Source organism: Molothrus aeneus, chromosome Z, assembly GCF_037042795.1.
Source record: "Molothrus aeneus isolate 106 chromosome Z, BPBGC_Maene_1.0, whole genome shotgun sequence".
Lineage (NCBI taxonomy): Eukaryota > Metazoa > Chordata > Aves > Passeriformes > Icteridae > Molothrus > Molothrus aeneus.
In genome coordinates, this window is record NC_089680.1 from 61994209 (window position 1) to 62016399 (window position 22191).

At 40.0% G+C, this 22191-nt stretch overlaps 1 protein-coding gene across 1 annotated transcript in view; it reads right to left on the reverse strand.

The window, feature by feature from the left end:
- The window catches only part of TMC1 (transmembrane channel like 1), a 55364-nt gene extending 51866 nt beyond the window's left edge, over window positions 1-3498 (reverse strand). The window contains exon 1 of the mRNA XM_066569537.1: window positions 3465-3498. Within this exon, the coding sequence (XP_066425634.1) occupies window positions 3465-3498 (34 nt within the window). The remainder of the gene's footprint in view (window positions 1-3464) is intronic.
- Window positions 3499-22191: the final 18693 nt, after the last annotated feature.

Consider the following 22191-nt stretch of genomic DNA (forward strand, 5'->3'; position numbering starts at 1 on the left):
CAGATATACTATATCGCTATCACAGAAAGTCTGTTGGAAAAGTGAATTAGTGAAGGCTTCACCATGTAAGATTTGTGACTTTAACACTAGAGACCTCAACCTCTTAGTGTCTTTCCAGACTTTGGGAAGAGCACCTTGGCTCACCTTGGGCACAAAAGAAGAAAGCTTGAAACACAGAAATCTCAAATAAAAATTACATTTATAGAGCAACCATAACACTTGGTATTTCAGACTATGCTTTATTTTTCCTCTGTTTTTTCCCAGTAAGTGTCACAAATTTTACTTCCAATGAACAAACATAACGATCACAAAACACAACTCAAGAAGTGCATCCTGACCAGCAATACCTATGGATTTATAAAGTAAAATAATAATAACTATTCAGTTACACACAAACTGGCTAATATATTGCTTGTTTTTTCCATCAAAATTGGCAATATCATAAATACCAAAGTAGGTAGAATATTTATGCTTCAATGTCATAAGAATACCAGGGTCTTGGAAGACTTACTGACCTTAATGTACAATGTTGTGCCCTGCAGGCCTGTGTACCTGAATCGTTTCCAGAAATTGTCTCTGGGGCAATGAGCTTTCCCACTGCAGGAAAGAAAATTTGCCCACCTAATATTTGAAATGTTTTAAATTAGTATTTGAAGACTACAGCTGGAGACCACAGGGAGCAAATGAAATCCATTCAATTCACATCCATAAATAGCTCATTTCTTCTCCATTTGTAAGAAAAAATTACTGATTTTCTACTGAAAGGTCAGAGACTGAGCTCACATAGGTCATGTTGACACTGTAGCTAGTACAGTATACATCATCTGATTGCGCTCTCTTTCTTCCCAGCTTTCTGCTGGGCTGTACTTACACATGGCAAGGTTTGATAGCTGTCTCTCAGTTTGAGGGTCAGGACTTCTTCTAGGCTAATCCTCCCCTCAGCGATAAACGAGTTGTTTATTGCATTATTTCAGTGCAAGGATTCTAAAATCTGATTTTATTGTTATAAAGACGGATCAATGAGAAGCCCCTCAGTATTTCACCCCCTTCAGGGATATGTGCAAAAGTTTCCAGGCCTCTGTAACTCACTTCATCTATGTGTTCTCCTATCTGTGCCCTACAAAGGTCTAACCTTGGGGTGCTTCTACTTATCCAAGGCTAGCGAGCTGACCAGCTGACCAGCTTGCAGGGCACATTGGTTACTGTAATAAAACAAGACACAGCATTTGCACTTGGTCTTCATCCCACAATGAGGCAGTGGGTGAGCAATTTTCCGTTTTCGTTGCAGGCTTTACTGCAAGAATTAGGATCAGAATATTAAGTGTTCAGTGCACCCTGAGGAAAAAAGACTGAGACTGCAGTAAACTGTACCAATCTGGCCTTTTCCAGTTCTGAAATGGGATTTATTTAGCTCATTGTCATTCACTTCCAATGCTGTTAAAATGGGAAGAACACATATGTATATGGAGAAAAGAGTTTATATTCAAGTTAAAAATGAAGGGTTTTTAGTAGGTATGAAGTCAATCGTATTTTTTATTATTCATGAGAAGAAAGGTATTTTAAGGTTGATAACTAGAGCTGACCAGCTCACCACATATTCTTTTTACTATATTTAGAGGCTAATAGGCACTTTCCAACTGCTCCCTTTTGAAAATCCACTATGAAGATTTTTGACCTAGGTTGTCTTTTCCTGTATGAGATGCGAGGAACAATGAATTCACATTCATGAGCTCATCATAATGAGTTCATGAATATGAGTTCATGAGTTCAATCATAATAATAATACATATCCTACTATCTTAGATTTTACAGCAGACATGCTGTGAAACATGGAGAATCACCATACCAAGAATGGTTTCACTAGAGATAAAGATATCATAAAGAAAAAATGCATTATTTGACACTGTTGCAAGAATATTCCTCGGGACTGTCAGCAGTGATGACATAAAACCTCCTGTAAAGAAACTGCAACTAGATTAGCTCCTGAACTCTGTGCTATATAGCTCCAGCCCCTGGACTTTTTAAGTTAGGAGTGGATGGAGAACTACATTCTGGAAGTGTCTCATGGTTACTTTTAATGGAGGTTCAGCTTTTCATATGTTCTGAAATCGTAATGCAGTCCTAAGCTTACTCACATGATCTCATCTCCAAAGACACACATAACTGTCATTGCTAGGTTTTACTGTAAATTATATGTACAAGATAAATTTCCATGGAAAAACAAGAAGTGTCAAGGAGTGATCATGATTCAGCAATAAAAAACTTCAACTTCTCCAGATAAAAAGTGTACAGTATTGGCTTGCCATGGGAATGATATCCTCTATAATTCAAATGAATAATACAATCACTGAATCAATACAAGTCAATTCAGTCAGGTATTTTCAAGTAAAATGCAGATGTTAATGGCAAACTTAGAACCTTGTTAGTCATAAAATTTGTTCATAATAAATTTATAATAAAAATGTGTATGTTCTATGGTCATGCTCATAAGGTTTCTTATGGAGATAAAAATTCTTTTGTAGCCATTAAGTATTTTGCCTATGCTGAATTAAATTCTGTGATTCTCTTGTGTTAAAATGAGTTCCATTAGCATATACTGCTGGAAAATTAAATTGATCAATAAAGGGTGTTGTAGAAAAAAAAATGAGGTGGAGAAAAATAAGAGGATCTCAGACAATAAAAGGAAAGCAAATAAGATGAAATTTTAAACTGAACTGCTTTTTATATTCTGTAAAAATGCTCAGCAGTCCCTTATGATTTTTTCTATTGAAGCAGAATATATTTTATTAATATTGAGTGTTACAGTTATGGATTAAAAATCTAGGAAGCCCTGTTAAGTAATAACAGCTCTGGTACTTATCAAGACCTAAAGAGTAAGTCTCTTATTTTCTCCCACGCTGAAGACAAGAAACATCATGCATACAATAGAGATCCTTGCTTTAGAAAGAGTAGCACTGCTAATGAGAACTGAGAACACTTCTCATATTAGACTTGCACATCGCCAGAACAAGCCATTAGGCATTATTATCCTACAAAAAACATTTCTTAGATCCAGAATAGTGTAGTATTAATATAGAAATACTGTTAATCTTACTCTGTAGAATGTTTGACGTTTCATACTAAATATAGAAAGCGGTAAGAAAAAGAGGCAATTTTTATGCACCTTACAGAAGCCACAAAGTAACACTGTTTTCTTAGTATTTCCTACAAACTACATGTAAGTATAAGACAAATAACAGGGCTGTAGTCACAATCTTTTGATTTACTAATCAGTGGAAAAAAACACTATCATGCTACAACTAGTCAACTTCCAAGTAAAACACATTTCTGAACAAAAGATAATGAATTGTGACTAACAAGATTTTATATTAAAGAGAAGTAGAAGAAAACAGAGTTTTCACACTATTGAGCTACATGTAGAAAATAAATATGTGTTTAAGTTGCATAATGATATTTGCAATTACCGTTTCCCTCTGTGGACTTGTCCTGTTTAGTCATTGTGGTGTTTCACAGGGCTGCTGCAGGTGCTGGATATACAGGAGAGCATCTGAAGGCTGGGTGGTTCAAGATGAAGCATCCCACAATATCATCCTGCCTGTCATTGAATGGGTGGCGCTGGTGAAGTTTCACTCACTGAAATATAAGAAGATACTAATTTCGTAAGTGATAAATCTTTCATGAGTGTTTAGTTTACTATTTAGGTTTGGCATACTAGGATTAAAAGAGTCAAAGAAGTTATTTATTTTCTTTATTCTTATTGCTGAAAAAGCTCTTCTGCAATCTACTTACCTATGACAAACATAGGTTTAAGTGCATAAGTGCCTTACTGAGAAAGGAGGTTGCACAGTGTCCACATGAGTATGCTCTCATGCTGTATTCAGATCTACAGTTCTGCACATGGAGAAAATTACATAGAATATTCTTCTGTCACAAAACTCAGATTTTACCAAAGACATGCTTAAATTGCATAGCTTTAATAGAATACCCTGACACTGATTTAAAAAATCTTTGCAAAATGAGGTATATTCTGACTTATCTGCTGGTTTGCATTTGCACCTCCTTGCAGTTCTGTAGGACTCTTGTTTCTGCCTTTATATCCAGATATTACACACTGAGATTACCAGTTTTATGCAGACTGGCCTTTGATCTAAATTAACAGTGGAAGAAACCCAAAATGTACTTTACAAGACAAGTCAGGTTTGGAAATAAAAATCTGAAAGAATATGTTACAAATAAAAACAACACTAAATACAATTCTTGCATTAAGTATTTGTAATTAACTACATAATTCCATCATAACTCTTTAACTGAAATTCTTTCAGTGTGACCCAGCTGAAAAAGAGTGTGACCATCTGCAGAACAGCCTACCTTCTCAGATGCTCCTGAGTGGTGTCTGGATCCTCTTACATACAGGACTGTGAAAGCCATTTTTTTCTTTGGAGCTGTCATTCAGGTGTCTGAAGGAAGTTTATCTGGAAATTAATCCAGTGAGGCTGACTACCTTACCTTTTCATTTTCTTTTAGCATGGAGCTGCATGGGTTTTTTGTTTTGTTTTGAAACATATTGCTATTTCTCTTAGAGTATTAACATTGTATGTTTGAAATATTCCCCGAGAGATTAAGCCTGCCTTCACAGTTGTAAGAGTCCCTGTCTTATATAACATTTTTTCTGAACTAGTATCTTTCTCTTTTGCTGCATTCTTATATTAGTCATTTCATAATATCCTAGATGCTGTGGTTTTATTTACTTGGGAAAGACTTGTAATAAAAACCAAGAAATTTAGGAAAACATTAAAATAATCTCTGAATATCCCTAGTTATACTATGTTGCAAGTATTCAGAAAGTAATAATCATGTTCTTAAAATTCAGTTGGTAGACTTCTGTACTTCTTTAATAACAGAAAGAGGAATATCTTGGGAAGACTGATGAGCATGGATTTGCAAGTACTTGCAAAAAGAAGCAGTCAAAAAATTCTAACAAGGTATTTTGCAGTTGCAGTCAAAATGAGACCAGAGCACTGGTCCTATAAGTTTTCTTCAGAATTTAAACAAGAAAATTCACTTACATCTATTAGCCACATTGGAAAATATTTTACTGGATATATGAAAAGGAAAGGGAAAAATATTGAAGGCTGACTTATCAATCTTACCCAAAACAACTGCAAAACACAAAAATCAGAGATGCAAAGGCAATATTTTAAAAGATACATAAATAAAAGAGTTAAATATGCAGTCTGATGTTGTCTGTGGGTGAATATTTGCTATAATGTACATGAATTGTGAACATTTAGTTTTGTTTCTTAAGGTCTCCTGAGTCAGTTAGCAACTAGATTTTATTAAATCCTTTTTTCACAGCATAGCTTGTTAGTGTATCTAGTCTCATTTGTAGTTTATATTTGTATTTGTACAGTTAAATGTTTCTTTAAGTTCCTTCTTGCTGCCTTCATCAGTATGTCACTGTGGGGCTGCAGCGCAGACTGGATCACTAATCAAAGCAAATAGTCAGTTTCTTAAGTCAGCTTAGTGCAGTGATCCCATCCACAGCACAGTCCACAAACAATTGTATTAGCACAAGAAGTAGTCAAATTTTGACATGATGTGGGAAAGAAAGGGCAGCCAGGGTCAAGAGACAGGAGACAGGAAGAGGCTGCAAAACTTTGAAGAGAGACTTATCACTGGAGCTAACATAGCAAGGAGATATGTGCTAGATTTCCCTTTACCCTGGGGGTTAAAATACTAATCAGAGATTGAGAACAGTTTTCATTTACACTGGGTTCTCTTTACAGCATACGAGGCTTGAAAGACAAAAAACAGAGAACTCAAAAAAAAACTCCTAACCAAACCAAATAGACAAACTAAAACCCAAACAAACAAAAAACCCAAACTACTTTAATTTAGCTCTATACAATAGCAATGAAATCAGAACATACAGAATGCTATTGATAAATAAAAATATATTAAAATAGTCTCATTGCAGACAAGTTTAGAGAACTCGTCTTAGTCCTGGTGGAATTTGTCGAACACTGTGAAAGTGTCCATGTTGGCAAACATGTCACATTTTATTCCCTTTGTTCAAATGTCCATCTCTTTGTCAGAAAACAGTTACTATACATTCTGAATGTATAGTATGCATGCTGAAGCATGCATAGTAGGCAAAAGCTGAGGATGGCAATACACAATTATCCCTACCTCAGCTGAAGACCCATAACGAAGAAGTGGAAAGTACTGGTCTGCATACTCTTCTGCACACTGCTGAAGTGATAGCCATCTGCCAAACACATACATCCAGCTAGGGAAAAGAGCAATGACACCAAAGAATGATGACTTAACCATGTTTTGTATAAACATTAATGCCTCAGTAAATCTGCAAGCATCAATTTTGCTTGTAAGCATCTTTTAAGTTACAATGGCACAACTTATGCACAAAGAACCTCTGTAATTTCCCTCTTCACACTTATACAGAGCAGCTGAAAACCCTTTCTACAACCATGAAGTGCACTGAATGTTGTTTTTTACATATTTCAAGGTGAAGTTTTCCTCTGTTTCTAAACTTAATGCAAAACATAAGGCAATCATTTTTTTCCTGTCAGACTTTGCTAAAAGTTACTCTTTTCAGGATGGGATTTTATAATGCCATTTTGTCTAGAGGCATGCAAAATGTATATTCTGCCTGTCAAAGGACATGATAAAATCAGGCAGTTCTGGAAGTAGATACAAAAACAGTCTGAAGGTATGGCACTATCACCTTGCTGGCAGAAACCTTTTTCATCCTAATGTCCTACTTAATGTCAATCTTTCCCTGACTCCACATTCAAATGACTCCGATGAGTCTGAACAGCATTAACTGGTAAGTCTATGCCTACTACCCTCATTATCCCACATCTTTTCACAGCTGAGTGGACGATTTTGCCAATCAGTCTGGGAGCAGCAGGAGACTCAGCAGGAAGCAGCTGAGGTGGGATGGGGGTCAAAATTTCCCCTAGGGGCACCAGCCTGCAGCAGTGCTAGCAGAGCAGGGAGGTGACACTGGCACTGAGGAGACCCTGGTAAGGGTGAAAGCCACCATCAGATGACAAATCAGATTGATTCATTTCATGCCAGAAACTTCCAAAGGCAGACTTGCATTCTTTTCAAATACTAATTCCCAAGTCAACGAGTTCAGCTGCTGAACATTGACTAGGGAATGTCATAAACAGAAACACAAGTAACATTGCTCTGATGCCTCTCTGGTATTGACTGAGAAAGGAGTTACAGCTTAAATCTACTTGTAGAAAGGTCTTTATTTGTATAGAGATCTCTGAGCCCCTTTGGAAAGGAAATCTAATAACCAAGTCAAAAAACTACAGGGAATGCCAACACACTTTTACAATTACTGTTTCTAAACCCACTAGTAATTTCTCTGACATTTCTCAAATATTATATTTCAAGTTTTTCTAAAAAACTGGAATTTAAACCAAAAGTATAGCAGGATGTAATCTTCATTAGAGTCTCATGGTAGACAAAAGAACTGGGTTGAAAGAAAAAACATCAAAAGCCTCACAAAGAAGTCATAAAAAAAATTCTAATCAATTTATGTGAATAAATTTATTTGGGTGGTATGATTTAGAGGAATTTGTCCAAATTGGTCTTGGTCAATGAATTAGATTGTCTTATTATAGCCTCAAAACTCACTTTAAAATCCTTTAAAACCCACTTTAAAATCCTAAATATTCACTAAAATTCTCTAATTATTTTTTTAATTAGAAAAGAATATATTTAGAAGAGTTTCTGCAGATCCATATATTCTGTTCTTTGCACCACTTCTGAAAATTTTTAGCTGGAAATGTTCAGGAATTTCATGTGAAGATAAGCAAATATATATTTCCTCTAATGATAATATTACTTAGAATTAAATAATTCTACTAAGTATCATATTCTTGTCTTTCTTCTAGCCGAAATTAATGGTTGAATGAATGGTCATTAATTGACCTTTCTTTATTAATATCCAGTAGTACACAATGGCAGCAGAGATTGCCTGTGTGACTGGTCCTAGCACCTGCTGTGCTGACAAATTGGCACACTGCTCAAATAATTGCATTTACTACTTAGTTTTGGCTGGACCTGGTGGAGCAACTCCAGATTTATTTCCATGATTGGAAAAATACTGCCATGCTCAAACCCTGGATACACAGACTGAGCCTTGAAATACATGCTTAAAACCATAAAATCACATTCTCCTAAAAACCAAAGCTATAAAGTTAAGTACTCTTTAAAGAATTACTTGTAATGTAAAAGATCCTTTGAGGAAAAAAAACCTCATCATTAAATGAAATAGGCACTAAAACCTGTCTTAAAGTTACTATGATTTGGACAAAATTCAGATCATCAGCTAATATTCTAAAATCTTACAGAAAATGACACCATTATGACATGCTGCTGAGTTCTCTTCACATAATCTCTGGAATTTACTGGAAAACAAAGGTAACTTTGCAAGACTTTTTTCAGAATACCCTTGTCTCCTTGTCTTAACAAAACACCGTTGCATCATCATTTAGCAACACAAGATCCTTGGGAAAAACGCCACCTCATATTCCTGAGCACAAAGATTTCCATCACTGTGACAAAAGGCTTCAATCAACATTTTAAATCTATGGTGCTCCTGGTCCTCCAAGCCCTGGCTCAGCCTTCTAATTATCCCCAAGAGGAGGTGAGACAGCTGAGTGTGAGCCATGGAAAGAACTTTCTTTACTTCCTAAAGTTTCTTAATATCTCAGAGGTTTCAGTATCCATTTTCTGTGGGTAACGTGCCATGTTGCACAGTCCTGGCCTCTCAGCCAAATTCTGGGAAAAATTTCTACAATTCTGTTAGCTCACACTTGTCTTCATTATGTGATGCAATACTCACTCATTAATTGCAATTTTACACACACACATGTTCATGTCTGCCAAATTATATTAATTGACTTAATGCTCCTCATTTATGCAGAAGTGGAAAAATTATTTTATTATTTCCATCACTTTTTGGCCATACACACATACATACATACATGCATACAACAGAGAGTCAGATAGAAATTTGAATTACTGGCAAAAAACTCCAGTGGACAGGCACTGGAGCAGCAGGGTAACACCAGATATTGGTGGGGACACCAGTGAGGACCAGCAGGGCTCCATCCTCGGCCCCGTGCCCTTCAAGGTCTTCATTAACAACCTGGATGCGGAACTCAAAGGAATACTTGCAGATGATACTTAATTGGAAGGACTGTCAACTCCTTCAAGTGCAGAAAGACCTTGACAAGCAAGAGAGCTGAGCAGTTAACAACCACATGAAGTTTAACAAGGGCAGTGCCCTGGCAGCCAGGAGGGCCAAGCCTGTCCTGGGGTGCATCAGGAACAGCATCACCAGCCAGGCAAGGGAGGGCATTGTCCTGCTCTGCTCTGCTCTGCACTGGGGCAGCCTCACCTTGAGTGCTGGGGGCAGTTTTGGGGGCCACAGTATAAAGCAGACATTGAGCTATTAGAGAGCATCCAAAGGAGGGCAAGGAGGATGGTGAAGGAGGGGAAGCTATATGAGGAGTAGCTGAGGTGCTTTGTCTCTTCAGTCTGGGGAAGAGGAGGATGAGGGAAGATCTCATAGTGGTCTTCAACAGCCTCACAAGAAGAAGTGAAGAGGCAGGCACTGATCTCCGCACTCTTGCGACCAGTGAGAGGACTCAAGAAAACAGCACAAAGCTGTGTCAGGGGACATTTACGTTGGATATCAGGAAAAATTTTTCCCCCAGAATGCTGTTGAGCACTGGAACAGGCTCCCGAGGGAAGTGGTCACAGCACCAAACCTGACAGAGTTCAAGGAGTGTTTGGGCAATGCTATCAGGCCCACAGCATGATTCTTAGGATGTCTTGTGCAGGGCCAGGAGTTGGACTAAATTATCTGGATGGGGTTCTTCCAACTCAGCTTATTCTGTGATTCTGTCTTTCTATGACCTCTCCTGTGGTTCTGCAGTTTCAGCTATCAACAGATGGCAACGCGTGCCAACCAGCTGCACCTTAATGCAGGAGCTCCCCACACAGCAAAACCAGCATCAAAGGAAAAGAACAGTCTCATTACTTAGGAAAGCAGTGGACCACTCAACAGATGTTTTGCTAAAAATAAGCAAAAGAGAGAGCATGAAATTAAACTGCATTAATCTTGCATGGTGTCAGTTATATCTGTTCTTCCTATGACTTGTTACATCTAAATTAATCAACTGTTTGGATGGTAGAGATAAAATACCATTCTTGGTCAATCTGTCAGTGATATAAACAATGCACTCTTTTGTTTCATTGTCTGAGAATAATTTCAAAGCAACACCCAGCGAGCAGCTAACTGCAGGAGAAAAAGGCTCTGGAAACAGTCAACTTCTGGTATGACATGCAAACCTCACTTTTTGGCTGGTGTTTCTGACAGTAAATGGATGCTAATGTGCACAAATTGTACCACTCAACAAAGCAAAGAATAACTACAGAAGAAAGCAAGGAGATCTATATGCTTTATTCCATCTCTTCTTCCATCCAGGAGGAAAAAGTAGAAGCTTAATTCTATCTCCATGTATTCAAAAGGCACATGAATCAAAAACATAAATGTGGCTGTAAAACGTAAACACCTGCAAATAATTTTGTGAACTCATCACTACAGGAGCAGCATATACCAACAGAGAAGACAAACACAACTACAGAGACAGGTGGACACGAATAAATAAATATTTTCAAATATACTGACCTTGCCTTTCACCTGTCCCCTCTTTTTAAATAAAGTCCAGTTTTCTTCTAATGATCAATCATATAAATTTATTTATATGGCTATATCCTCCCTTCAAAACTATGGCTATTACTCCCATCCTTACTATCATATTAAGTCTGTAAATATATATAAGGAAAATGCAGGAGAATGTAGGACTAGGTTTTCGGCCAGTCCTAGAAAAAACACATCATTAGCAAAAGCAAAACATGGTAAGATGAATCCTGTAACTGGGGTTCCTTGCTGGAGGGTTACAGCCTCCTTCAGGAGGCATAGACAGAACAGGTAAGGTGAAGGGGTTGTGTTTTATGTACTGGATGGGCTGGAATGAATGGCTCTTGCATCTGGAGGTGACACTGTGGAGACCCTTTGTGTAAGAACGAAGGGGAAATAAAATAAAGAGGATACAGGGAGAGCAAACTTCAGGGTGCAGAAGGAGCTACTTAGGAAGGTCCTCTGAGGATCTGCTTTTGAATTTACTTGGGTCCATGCTGGTTGCTTTTCTGTCAACTCTAATGAGTGACAATTTCATAGGAGCAGGCAATTTCAAAGTGTCAGAAGTCAAGCTAGCAGGGCAGAATACCAGCTTGGCTAAGCAGGGATGTGCTTCCAGAACTTAGGCAGAAAATGAAGGTGCGCTGACATTGAAAATGGGGACAAACAACACAGGGCAGCTACAGCAAGGCTGTTCCCTGTTGTAAGAGAAGCTGTGTTTCTCCTGCATGCAAAGTTTGATTGGAGTTCAGGCTGCTTAGCACTGTGAAGCACAACAAAAAGGGCTTTACAAGTATTTGAAAAGCTAAAGGAGGATCAGAAGTAACACTGGTCCATTGCTTGACAAGGCTGGTCATAAATAGGGATATGGACAAAGCAAAAACTAAAGCCTTTTTCAGCTCTTGTCTTCAACACCAGTAGTGGGCCCTGGTGCCCTCAGAGTCCAGTGCTAGAAGACCATGACTGGGGGCAAGATACACTCTCTGTCAACTCCAAACTTTTTCCAGACTTGCTTCCTCACCTGGACTCACGTAAACCACTCCAAGGGGGCTCATTCCAGGGTACTGAGAGAGCTGGCTGATAGTATCCCTTGACTTCTCTCCATTATTTTCAACATCTTGGGAGTCTGGAGATGTCCCAGTGGACTGGAAACTAGCAAATGTTGCCTGAGTTTTCAAGAAGGGAAAGAAGGAAGGCTGATAATTACAGGTCTGTCAGTCTCATAGTGCCTGCTGAAATTATGGAGAAGGTTGTTACTCTTTGAGCTACTGAAAAACACTTGAGAGACAACAAAATCATTGGTCACAGCCAGCACAAGTTAACAAAGGGAATGTGCTGCTGAACTACATTAATTTCCTTTTATGACAAAGTCATGCTAGTAGTTGACTAAGGGAAGCCAAAAAAAGTGTGTGGTTTTTAATTTCAGCAAAGACTTTAGTAATGTCTCTCTTTGTATCTCTCAGTATCATTACTGATAAACTGCCAGCAAGTTGGACTTAATGATACTTTGGGTGACCAATTGTCTGATGGGTTGGGTTCAAAGGATTTTATTAATTGGGATTAGAACAGGTTGGCATTTAGGGCCAGTGCTCTTTAATGTCTTTTATAAATTATCTGGACACAGGAATCAAATGTAAATTCACTTAATAATTTTGCCTTCCATACTAAACTGGGAGTAACTGTGAACTCCTTTGAGGGTAGAGAGGTTTAGAGAGAGATCTGGATGGACTAGAGAACTGAACAATCATGAACATATGAAAATGAAAAAAAGAGAAAATGCTGGATTCTGCATCGAGGATGGAAAAATCCTGGGGGTATGTACAAACTGGGGGATAAGAGGCAGGGAAGCCACCCAACAAAAGAGACTTAGGGATTTGGATTGGTGGCAAGTTGAACATGAGTCAGAAGTGTCCCATGGCAGCCAAAAGAGCCAACCATTCCCAGGAGCGCATCAAGCACAGAATCACTGGCTGGTCAAGGGATGTGATTGTCCCACTCTACACTGCACTGGGGTGGCCTCACCTTGAATCCTGTGTCAGTTCTGGAGGGTGACCAAGCTGAGGGTGAAAGAACTCAAGGGCAAGATTTAAGAGGAGCATTGAGGTCATTTGTCTTGTGAATCTTGGAGAAATGAATGCTTGGGGAGACCCCATTGAAGTGTAGCAATGGGGGGTGACTGCTGACTTCCTCTCTCTGGGAATCAGAGCTACTTTAGAGGAATGAAGCTGCTTAAGAGGAAGTTCAGATTGGTGTTTTGGGAAAGATTCTTCACTGAAAGCATTGCCAGTCACTGAAACATCTCTCCTAGGAAGAGGTCACAGCACCAAGTCTATCAGAGGTCAAGGAGATACATTATGGATAATGCTCTAGTTGTATGGTTAGTCCTGAGAGGAGCAGGGAGACGCACTCAATGATACTTATGGCTATCTTCTGATCTGAAATATTCCACACTTCTGTGATTCTGTGATTAACAGTTTTGCTGTTACTTGCATGTACAGTGTTTGAATGTTTCAGTGGAAGCACATGAGCTTCTCTCCCGAGATACCTTCAAAGGCAGCAGAAATGGTAAGGAGCAGGAAGAACTAGGATGCTGAGGTATGTATAGGGTTGGCCTGAATACCAGCATGAAGACTTTGAAGGTCTAGGAGCTGGGTGAAAGTCTCTGAGGGTCTGGGTCCTGGACGCAGAAGGAGAAGTGAGAAATCCTCTTTGGGATGCAACTTACATTATAGTCCTGGATGAAGCAACACACGCAAGGCTGGCGCTTTTGTCTAATTATTACAGAGGAAAGGAGCCAGTAGATGGCACTCCAGTACATGTAACACACTTCTTGGGGTTGAAAAGGAATGTAACGCCTGCTGTTTTACTTGCCTAATGATATGATGATGATGTGCTACTTATCATTCTCAAAGGAGAATCTGAATCTCTTGGTGATGTCGCAAACGCACGTGCAGGAAAGGGGCATCTCCCTGGCAGTCAGCATAAGTGTTCCTGGAAGTCTCCACAGTCCCCAGGGTGCTCGTGGATGCTGTGACCTCTACACTGAACCACAGAATTTTCTTCGCTTCAGCTGGACAAGCTACAGAAATCAGTTAGTCAAGATGTTCACAGGAACCAGAGTCATCTAGGACTTAACAGAGGAAAGTGTTTCAGAAAAGTTACAAGAGGATATCTGTACTGTGAATGCACAGAACATTCTTGTCTTCTGACAGGATTCAACATTTTACAGTGTTTCCTTAAGGAGTGTTGTTTACCAACATCAATGAGTTCAAAATTTCAGCTGGCCGTTATTATTTTCTCCTGTGGAGCAGCACAGATTGGGCTGTATGAAGTAGTTAAACGGGCAGAAGCAATGCACTTTAGATTCAGCCTGCTGTGCCTCTGCCTAGCCAAAGGTGGAGACCTGGCACTGGAGCATCCCCAGGCCTCACTAAACCTTTCCAATGAGCTCTGATACCTTTAATGAAGAAACTGACGTTAAAATGCTCACATTGAATTTTGTGCTTTGTGAAGTGAATCAATAAAAAATTGTGGAGGCAATGAGGTTTTTTGTCAAGTATAATGTTTCTTCCAGACTCTTTAACACAACATATTATGTCTTATCCTTTTTGGGTTTTTTTCATCTTAATAATGAAGTCCTGCTGAAGACTTATTTCCTCTTTAAACTTTTTTTCTTGTTCTAATTGTAAAGAATATTTTTCATTGCCTTCATTCAAGCAGAAGTTATCAATTTAAGACAAAGAAACAAAGCAGTGGAGTGGAGAACAGTGGTGTTGCTTTAAACTGAAGTTGCCAGAAGAGGGGAACCTCAATCCATCCCATTCCTACCAGTCTCATGTCAGGACCAGCAACAGATGCTCACAGTCTAGAGAGGGATCGCAGGTCAGCAGGAGAGCTGAGACAGTTCAAAAGAATTCCAACCACTGCAGTTAGTAAGTCAGCTTCATTGGAGTCATATCTAAATGCCCCTGTGCAAATGCACACAACATGGAGAATAAACAAGAGGGATTAGAGATATGCACATGTCAGCAGAACTGTGATCTTACTGGAATCACAGAGATGTAGTGGGATGACTCCTATGATTCATTCCAGTGTTGGAATGGATGGGCACAGGCTGTGTAGGAGGGACAGGCAGTGGAGATGAGGAGGGGGTGTCTCTCTTCATGTCAATGACCTGATGGAGTATATGGAGCTCTGTTTGGGGATGGATGAGGGGCCAACTGAGAGCTCATGGCTCAGGACTAAAGGGAGGGCAGGGACAGATGACGTAATGTGGGTCTGCTACAGACTGCCTGACCAGCAAGACCAAGAGGATGAGGCCTATTGCTCCTATTGACAGATGAATGTCAAGTCCTGGTCCTCATGGGGGACTCCAATCACCCTGACATCTGTTGTAGGGACAGCACAGCAGGGCAATCCAGGAGTCTCCCACCATACAGTGATGACAACTGCCTTCTCCAAGTGAGAACAAGCAGAGGTGCCGTGCTGAACTTTGTTCTCAACAACAAGGAGGGGCTGACAAGGAAGGTGAAGCTCAAGAGCAGCCTGGGCTAAGTGACCACGAAATGGTGCAGTTCAAGATCCTTGCAGCAGTGAGGATGACGGGAAACAAGCTCACTGCCCTGGACTTAAGGAGTGATGTATCCTTCCAAAAATTCCAGAAGGCGTGTATATATGAGCAAGAAGCTCCTGGAAAAACTCAAACACAAAAGGGAAACCTACAGAGGATAGAAACAGGGATAGATAGCCTGGGGAAAATAAGGATTGGAAAATCTACAGCCATGATAGAATTAAACCTTGGCAGGGACATCAAGACCAACAAGAAAAATTTCTACAAGTACGATGGTGGTAAAAGAAAGAGTAGGGGAAATAGTGGAGTCACTCAAGAAGGAAATTGGAGATTTCCTGGGAAATCCCTGATTAGCTGGGATATGAAGAAGACTGAGGCACTCAACAAAGTTCTGCCTCAATCTTCCCTGTCAAGTACACCAGCCACATCATCTGAGATGCAGAAGGAAAGGGCAGGGGCTGGGAGAATGAAGAGCTGTTGAAAATCAAGTTCAAGGCCATCTAAGGAAGCTGAAGGTGCACATATCCATGGTACCCCATGACATGCATCCACAGATCCTGAGGAAACTGGCAGATGAGATGTCTAAGCCACCATTTGTCAGGTCTGAATGTCTAGGCAGGGCATAGCCTGGTGAAGATCCCACTCACTGAAAGAGGGATATAAGGTCCCTTTTTAAAAAGGAAAAAAAGAAGATCCAAGAACCACCACAGACCTCCCAGTCCCACCTTTGTGTCCAGCAAGACCATGAAGCAGATTCTCCCACATGTTAAAAGAGGTAATAATTGACAGTCAATAATATTTCTCTAAGGGCAAATCATTTGTGTTGGGTTGGACTGAGCTGGAGTTCCTTGTCTCATATCAGCCCTCACAGTTCTGTTCCCTGCATTGGTTGGAAGGTGGTTGATAACACAGCAGTGTTTTGGTGCTGCTGAGCAGGGCTGGCACAGCACTCCCTCTCCAACATTCTCTCCCATCAAGAGGCCGCAGTGAGCAAGATCCTTGGAGGACACGCAATTAAGCCACCTGATCAAAACTTAACCAAGGGATGTTCCATACCAAATGATATCATCTCAGACATAAGAGAAAAGGAAAGGGGAAGGAAGGCAGGCATTCATTGTTTACAATATTTGCCTTCTGGAGCAACTGTTGCATATGCTGAAGCCCTGCTTCCTGGGAAGCGGCTGAACATTGCTTGCTGATGGGAAGTAGATAATAAACCTTTTTTCTTTTTCTTCTTTCTTGTGCGTGCACAAACTTTCACTTTGCTTCAGTAAATTGCCTTATCTCAGCCTATGCCTCATTTTCTTATTTTCTCTACCCTGTCTAGCTGGGGAGGGGAACAATAGAACAGCTTGGTGGGTGCATGGCATCCAGCCAAGGTCAGTCAACCACAATCCTTTTTGATTCCCCATGTGGGGCTTGAGGGATTGGAGACAATGGCAGATTTGATTGCAATGTACTAGATGGAACTTACATTCAGCTAGTGGTATTCAGCTGGAAAAGAGCAGGCTCCTGTGCTCGCCACAGGGCTGTATTTCCTGACTAAATATTAGAATCTAGAGATTGTCAGTGGCCACTTTTTGCTTTTGCTGCTGCTGTAGTGCTCATCACCTACCTGTGTTCTGCCTGGGAACTCCTTGATTATGACCATGGTGAAGCACCAGTGCTGCCTGTGCCAGTGTGGTGCTGCTGCTTTCCGTGCTGGGAGACTGGACAGGATGGAGCTCCTGGGAAGAATTGAAGGGACTGTGGTGTCAATGACACTATGATGGAGCAGAGATCACCTGCAGCCCACGGAAGACTAGGATGTGAACTGTGCTACTACTGGTGGACTCTGGAAGGAACCCCTCATTTCAGCCAAGCTGAAAATAAGGGGAGGGGTTTGTTGCAGGGTTAAACCAGACAACCTGGTCTAAAAGGAACAGGGGTGGAGAATGTAATGGATAGAGCTTTAAATTATTGTAAGCCATGAGTAGAGTTGCATGTTTCAGGACTTATGATAAGAGAAACTTCCCAAAACAATGGAGGAGAAGCCTTACAAGAAGCAGTTGCAGCGCAGCAGTGACCCAACCTGAGGCGGCATTGCTGCTCAGTAAGTCCATCCAACACACCACCTCTCTTGTCCTGAGGAACCACCACAAAAGATGGACCCCAAAATCATGAATTAATTTAATTCAACAGATATTTGGTGGACACTTTATGTGCATTTTTCAGGGGTGGTCCATAGACTAAGAGAGAAATAGCGTGTATATCTCATAAAAGAATAGGAAGTGGGGTGGTCATTACTGGGGTTGTGTGGGACCTGATGCCAATCTTATGCACTCTAAAGAACATACTCTAGTAAATTGTGCAAATCAATACCTTGAGATATTCTGACAGGACACTACATTTGTACAAGCTAGGTTCTATATACAAGCTGTAGTCAGCATTCCTTACCCAGCAAGTTTCCAGCCTGGTTGTACTGGTGAATAAGAAAATTTTGCAATTTTTTTGTTTCTTCTTTTATTTCTGTTTCTGTATCTTCTATTATCATTTCATGGTGTTTTTCTAGGAATTAACTGAAGAATGCAATAATGTAATTTTTTTTCTGAGATTCTGTGAGCATAAAATGAGCATAAAATGTATCAAGCTTCTCCAGGACTAAAAAGAGTCACTGTTGACCGGAGCCAGCAGACTGCTGTAGAGGTTGTCCAGATGACTAGTGGAGATACTAGCTCAGGTGAACATTGAAGCACATGCTCATGTGAGGCACTTCAGCAGCCTCATCCATGAAAAAAATTGGCCATCAGATGTTTAAATGACTAATCATGTTTCTCCTTACCAAATGGCATAAGCATGAGGTGTTTGTTTCTCAGTAAAGCCAGAAGCTAAACCCCCATCAAGAATAGACCATGTTAAGGCCAGTGACTAGAGAGCACCCCAACCATTTTCTTCAAACAGTATTCAAATCAGACTCTGGAGGTTTGGGGAAGTCCCCACACACATGACAGGACACTATTACAATTCACCATGTCATTCATCATTATTCTGGTTTTGTACACCTAAATCCCTTGAAATACAGTTTTGAACCTGTACAAGTTATGTAATTCAGCAGCAAGAAAATATCAGATCTTTTGTGGCAATTTTTTTCCTTATTTTAACATGTTACTCAGTTAGGCTTTATGATGAACCTAATAGATATTTCTGCCTAAACTAATTTGCAGCTTAGTCTCTTATTAGCAGATTTAGTCCTGCTAATTTTCACTTCTTTTTCTTCTCTTATAATTTAGTTTTTAAAAATACTACACACAGCAGATATTTTCAACCAAAAAGATTGACTTTGATGAGATTAAACTAGAATAGATTTTATTATTGTATTTTTTGTACTAATATGCTACTTTTTTGGGGTAAATTTTTAAAGTCAAAATTTCACTGGCAAATTATGCAGATAAGAAAAAATAATACAAAATTCCATTTTTTAATGATAATAGTTAAATTCTGTGTATATATATATAAGTCAAATTTCAGTATTTTAAGGAGCTAACATCATTACTTTATCTTTTTGTATTCTTTCTGTACAGTAGGGAACAGAGATGGTCCTCCATCAGCAGAAGCCTTATCGGCATGTACAATTGATGACTGTTTCTCTACTTGTTGGCTTTACATTCATCATTAAAAAATAACTTGTTCATACACACCCACAATTTGCAACCTGGATTCTGTGCCTGTCAGAGTAATTAAATTATTACTGTCAGCAGGTCAATCAAACTAATATGGTGCACAGAGGTTGTACAAGATTGCCAGTGATCAACCCTTGGTTGTTTGTATAAAGAGTTTGCTCAAGAAACTGCTGTCTTCCCAACTGGCAGGAAGCACAAGAACAAAACCACAAAGAGGAGATATGGTTTGTGCTCTGTCTCTGGTTTCTCATTATTCAAACAGCAAACAATCCAGCACCTAGGTTTTCTTTTGTCAACACAAAAATGCATGTAACAAAAAATGTATGCATTTTGTATCGTGGCTCTCTTTATATGTGCTGGTTTATTGTCAGTCAATGTAAAGACTGTTAACCATGGTTGAATGTGTTTCAGATTAATTACCAGCTCCTGACATTATGCCAGTTGCATCATTTAACTGCACTGATCACTGCTAGATATGACAAGTTCATATATCCTAGTGTTTGTACTGCACCCCATGGTTTAAAAATGGAAGCTGACCTTCCTGTTTTTAACCACACTGATCTGTCATGTGAGAGCTGTGCCACTCTGGTAGAGGGTGCCAAGTGTATCTAAGTTACTCATTGCCTCGTGAGCTAAGAAAACATTGTGCTGGACTGTCCGTGCCCTGACAGAGGCCTCACCTAAATCAATGCTTGGTGAGCTGAGGCTATGGGGACATTCTACAGACAGTTTCCATAGCAGAGGCATCTGTCCAGGCAAATGAAGTCCTTTAGACATCTTTGTTTTTCTTCAGGACAGAAGAGAGAGCTCAAATGAAAATATTCATTAGAATGCAGAACAGCCAGTGAGACTCACATGTTTATGTAGAACGGCTCTTAACACCCACTGGAGCTAGTGGGACTTAATTAGAGGAAGTTTCCAAGAACATTCTCATCTGATGGCCCAAACATGGAGCCACACTGGATTAGTGGGCTCTCATGAAAACATGAGAGGCACTAACAATTAGTATCACACTCCAGTGTAAGTCACAAGTACTAAAACATCTATAGGGAAGGTTTCTTGCAAGACTGAAGTCACCTCTTCTACCTACAGTTTGTAATTTCCTTCTACCTCACAGAATTCCTAAAAGATAATGTATGACTTAGTGCTAAGAGCCCATACAAGAATTCTGAGTTAAAATTCTTCCCCATGACAAAGGAGGAAGTCACCCATCTGAGATGGACAAGCCCCACTGTTCCCAGCAATGTCAATATCCCTGACTATGCATGAACATGTTAGAAACATTTTAGATGAGTGAGCAGAGAGTAGTATTGTTAAAATGCACTGGGAAAAACAATATCCCCTGTCATTTTTGCCACCTTCAAAAATATTCCTAGAACATTTTTCAAAGAGCAAACCACTCTTCTAATGGTTTGCTATTTCAAAATAGTTCTTGTACTTTTGCATAAATATAAATAAGAACAGTTCTCCTGGACTGGACTGAAGGTTCCTCCTGTGGCTGTAAACTCTATGACCACATAAGCACATCCAGCTGTGGAACACAGGCATCTCTGCCTCTTCCCTCTAGTGTCCTCCTCACAGCCTCTCACCTTTTCCAGTTGACAGACCTCCCAAACCTGACACAGTCACTGTGCATTAGCCAATCCTCCAGAGAATTCTTTTCCATTAATTTGTTCATCAACCCATGCATGATTTAGGTGCCCTTTCACACCCTGACCCCTATCAGTCTGATGAACCAGCAGTTCTGCTTGTTGATTCCTCCCAACATCCATTTTGGAAGAGACAGCAAACAGATGTTCCTGCCAGGTACATTGCATTTATGATTCAATAGATTCCTGAGGAAAAGCCTTCCCAGCTTTCTCACATATCTCAGCCACGGCCAACCTCTGCTGAGCCTGCCACTCACTGTGCCATGCATGCCACACAGGCCAGCTGGAGGTTTACCATTGAGGAACTTGGGCTAGGTTTTCCTTGCGTAGTAACAGTGAGATCCTGTGGGGACAAAGTAGGATAAGTCACCACAAGTTACAGTGAGAGAGACCTGCTGAAAAGTGGAGCAGGGGCAGTTTGGACCCTTGGGACATCTCTGTAGAGATAAGTGGGATTCCCAGAAGAAAAGTCACACATTGCCACTTGGAATTAAGAATATGGCTCTTGTTTGTTGCATTTGTTTGTTTATTTGTTCATTCTTGATGCCTTTATGCTTTCACTGACTGTTAAAAATTGGGGGGAAAAGCCAAAACCAGCACCTACATAGACTAAAGAGCAATGTTCTTTTCTTCTACAAGAGATGAGGAAGAGTTTGGCTTTTTACATGCCAAAAAATAGAATAGCTAAAGCAATCTGTTTCACCCTTTGACATTCATGTGTGCAGGCAATGGGAGTGGGATTTTTCGAAGCTCCCTTCTAACACCCTGAGCCAGAGCATGCACACTGGAAAAAATCCTGCTTGATAGAGCCTATGAAGTTTTCTCTTCCTCCTGTTCCCATTTCTCCACCTTGGATGGTGTCCCTGACTGAGACTCAGTGTCAGGGTACAAAAACAAGTTCCCTTTGTTTGCGTGCAAAGATGCTGTCTCTATGTATGCCTCAGGAACACAAAAATATTTTTGAGACTACAGACAGAGAATCACTGCACCATACACAAAAAATCCTTGAGCCATTCCAGAGACTAACTCTGCTCTCAAATGCTCAGAAGCATGTCTCTGCTTGATCAGAGCTGGCACCTGTTCTTACTCCTTAAATCAAGTGTTAACAGCTCCACAACTGATTTTAAAACCAAGTCATCATAGAAGAAGAAGTCAGGAGCTCAAATCTGTGTCAGAATTTCAAAACAAATATTAAGCAACATAAGAAATTACTCATTCATGTTATTACAGGGCTCCTCACTGGTGCAGCTGGATGAAGTGAATAAAAAGAGGAAGAGAAGCATGAGCTGCTTTTCAATGATTTTTTCAACTCAGACACAATAGCAGTATCTGCTCCATCACATGTGAAGCTGCCATCAGAGGCACATCTTGCAGGACCTTCCCCACCAGTAAGAAACCATCCTCTCCAACAAACTACTTCCCCTATCTGCTCTGGACTACACAAGAAATCAATTAGATGCTTATAACACTGCTGCTGAAAAACCTGTGAACTTCTATTGTTCTTGCGGGGGGGGGGGGAAGAGCAATGAATAAATTTAGTACTAAAAGTTACTAAAGGCCCTT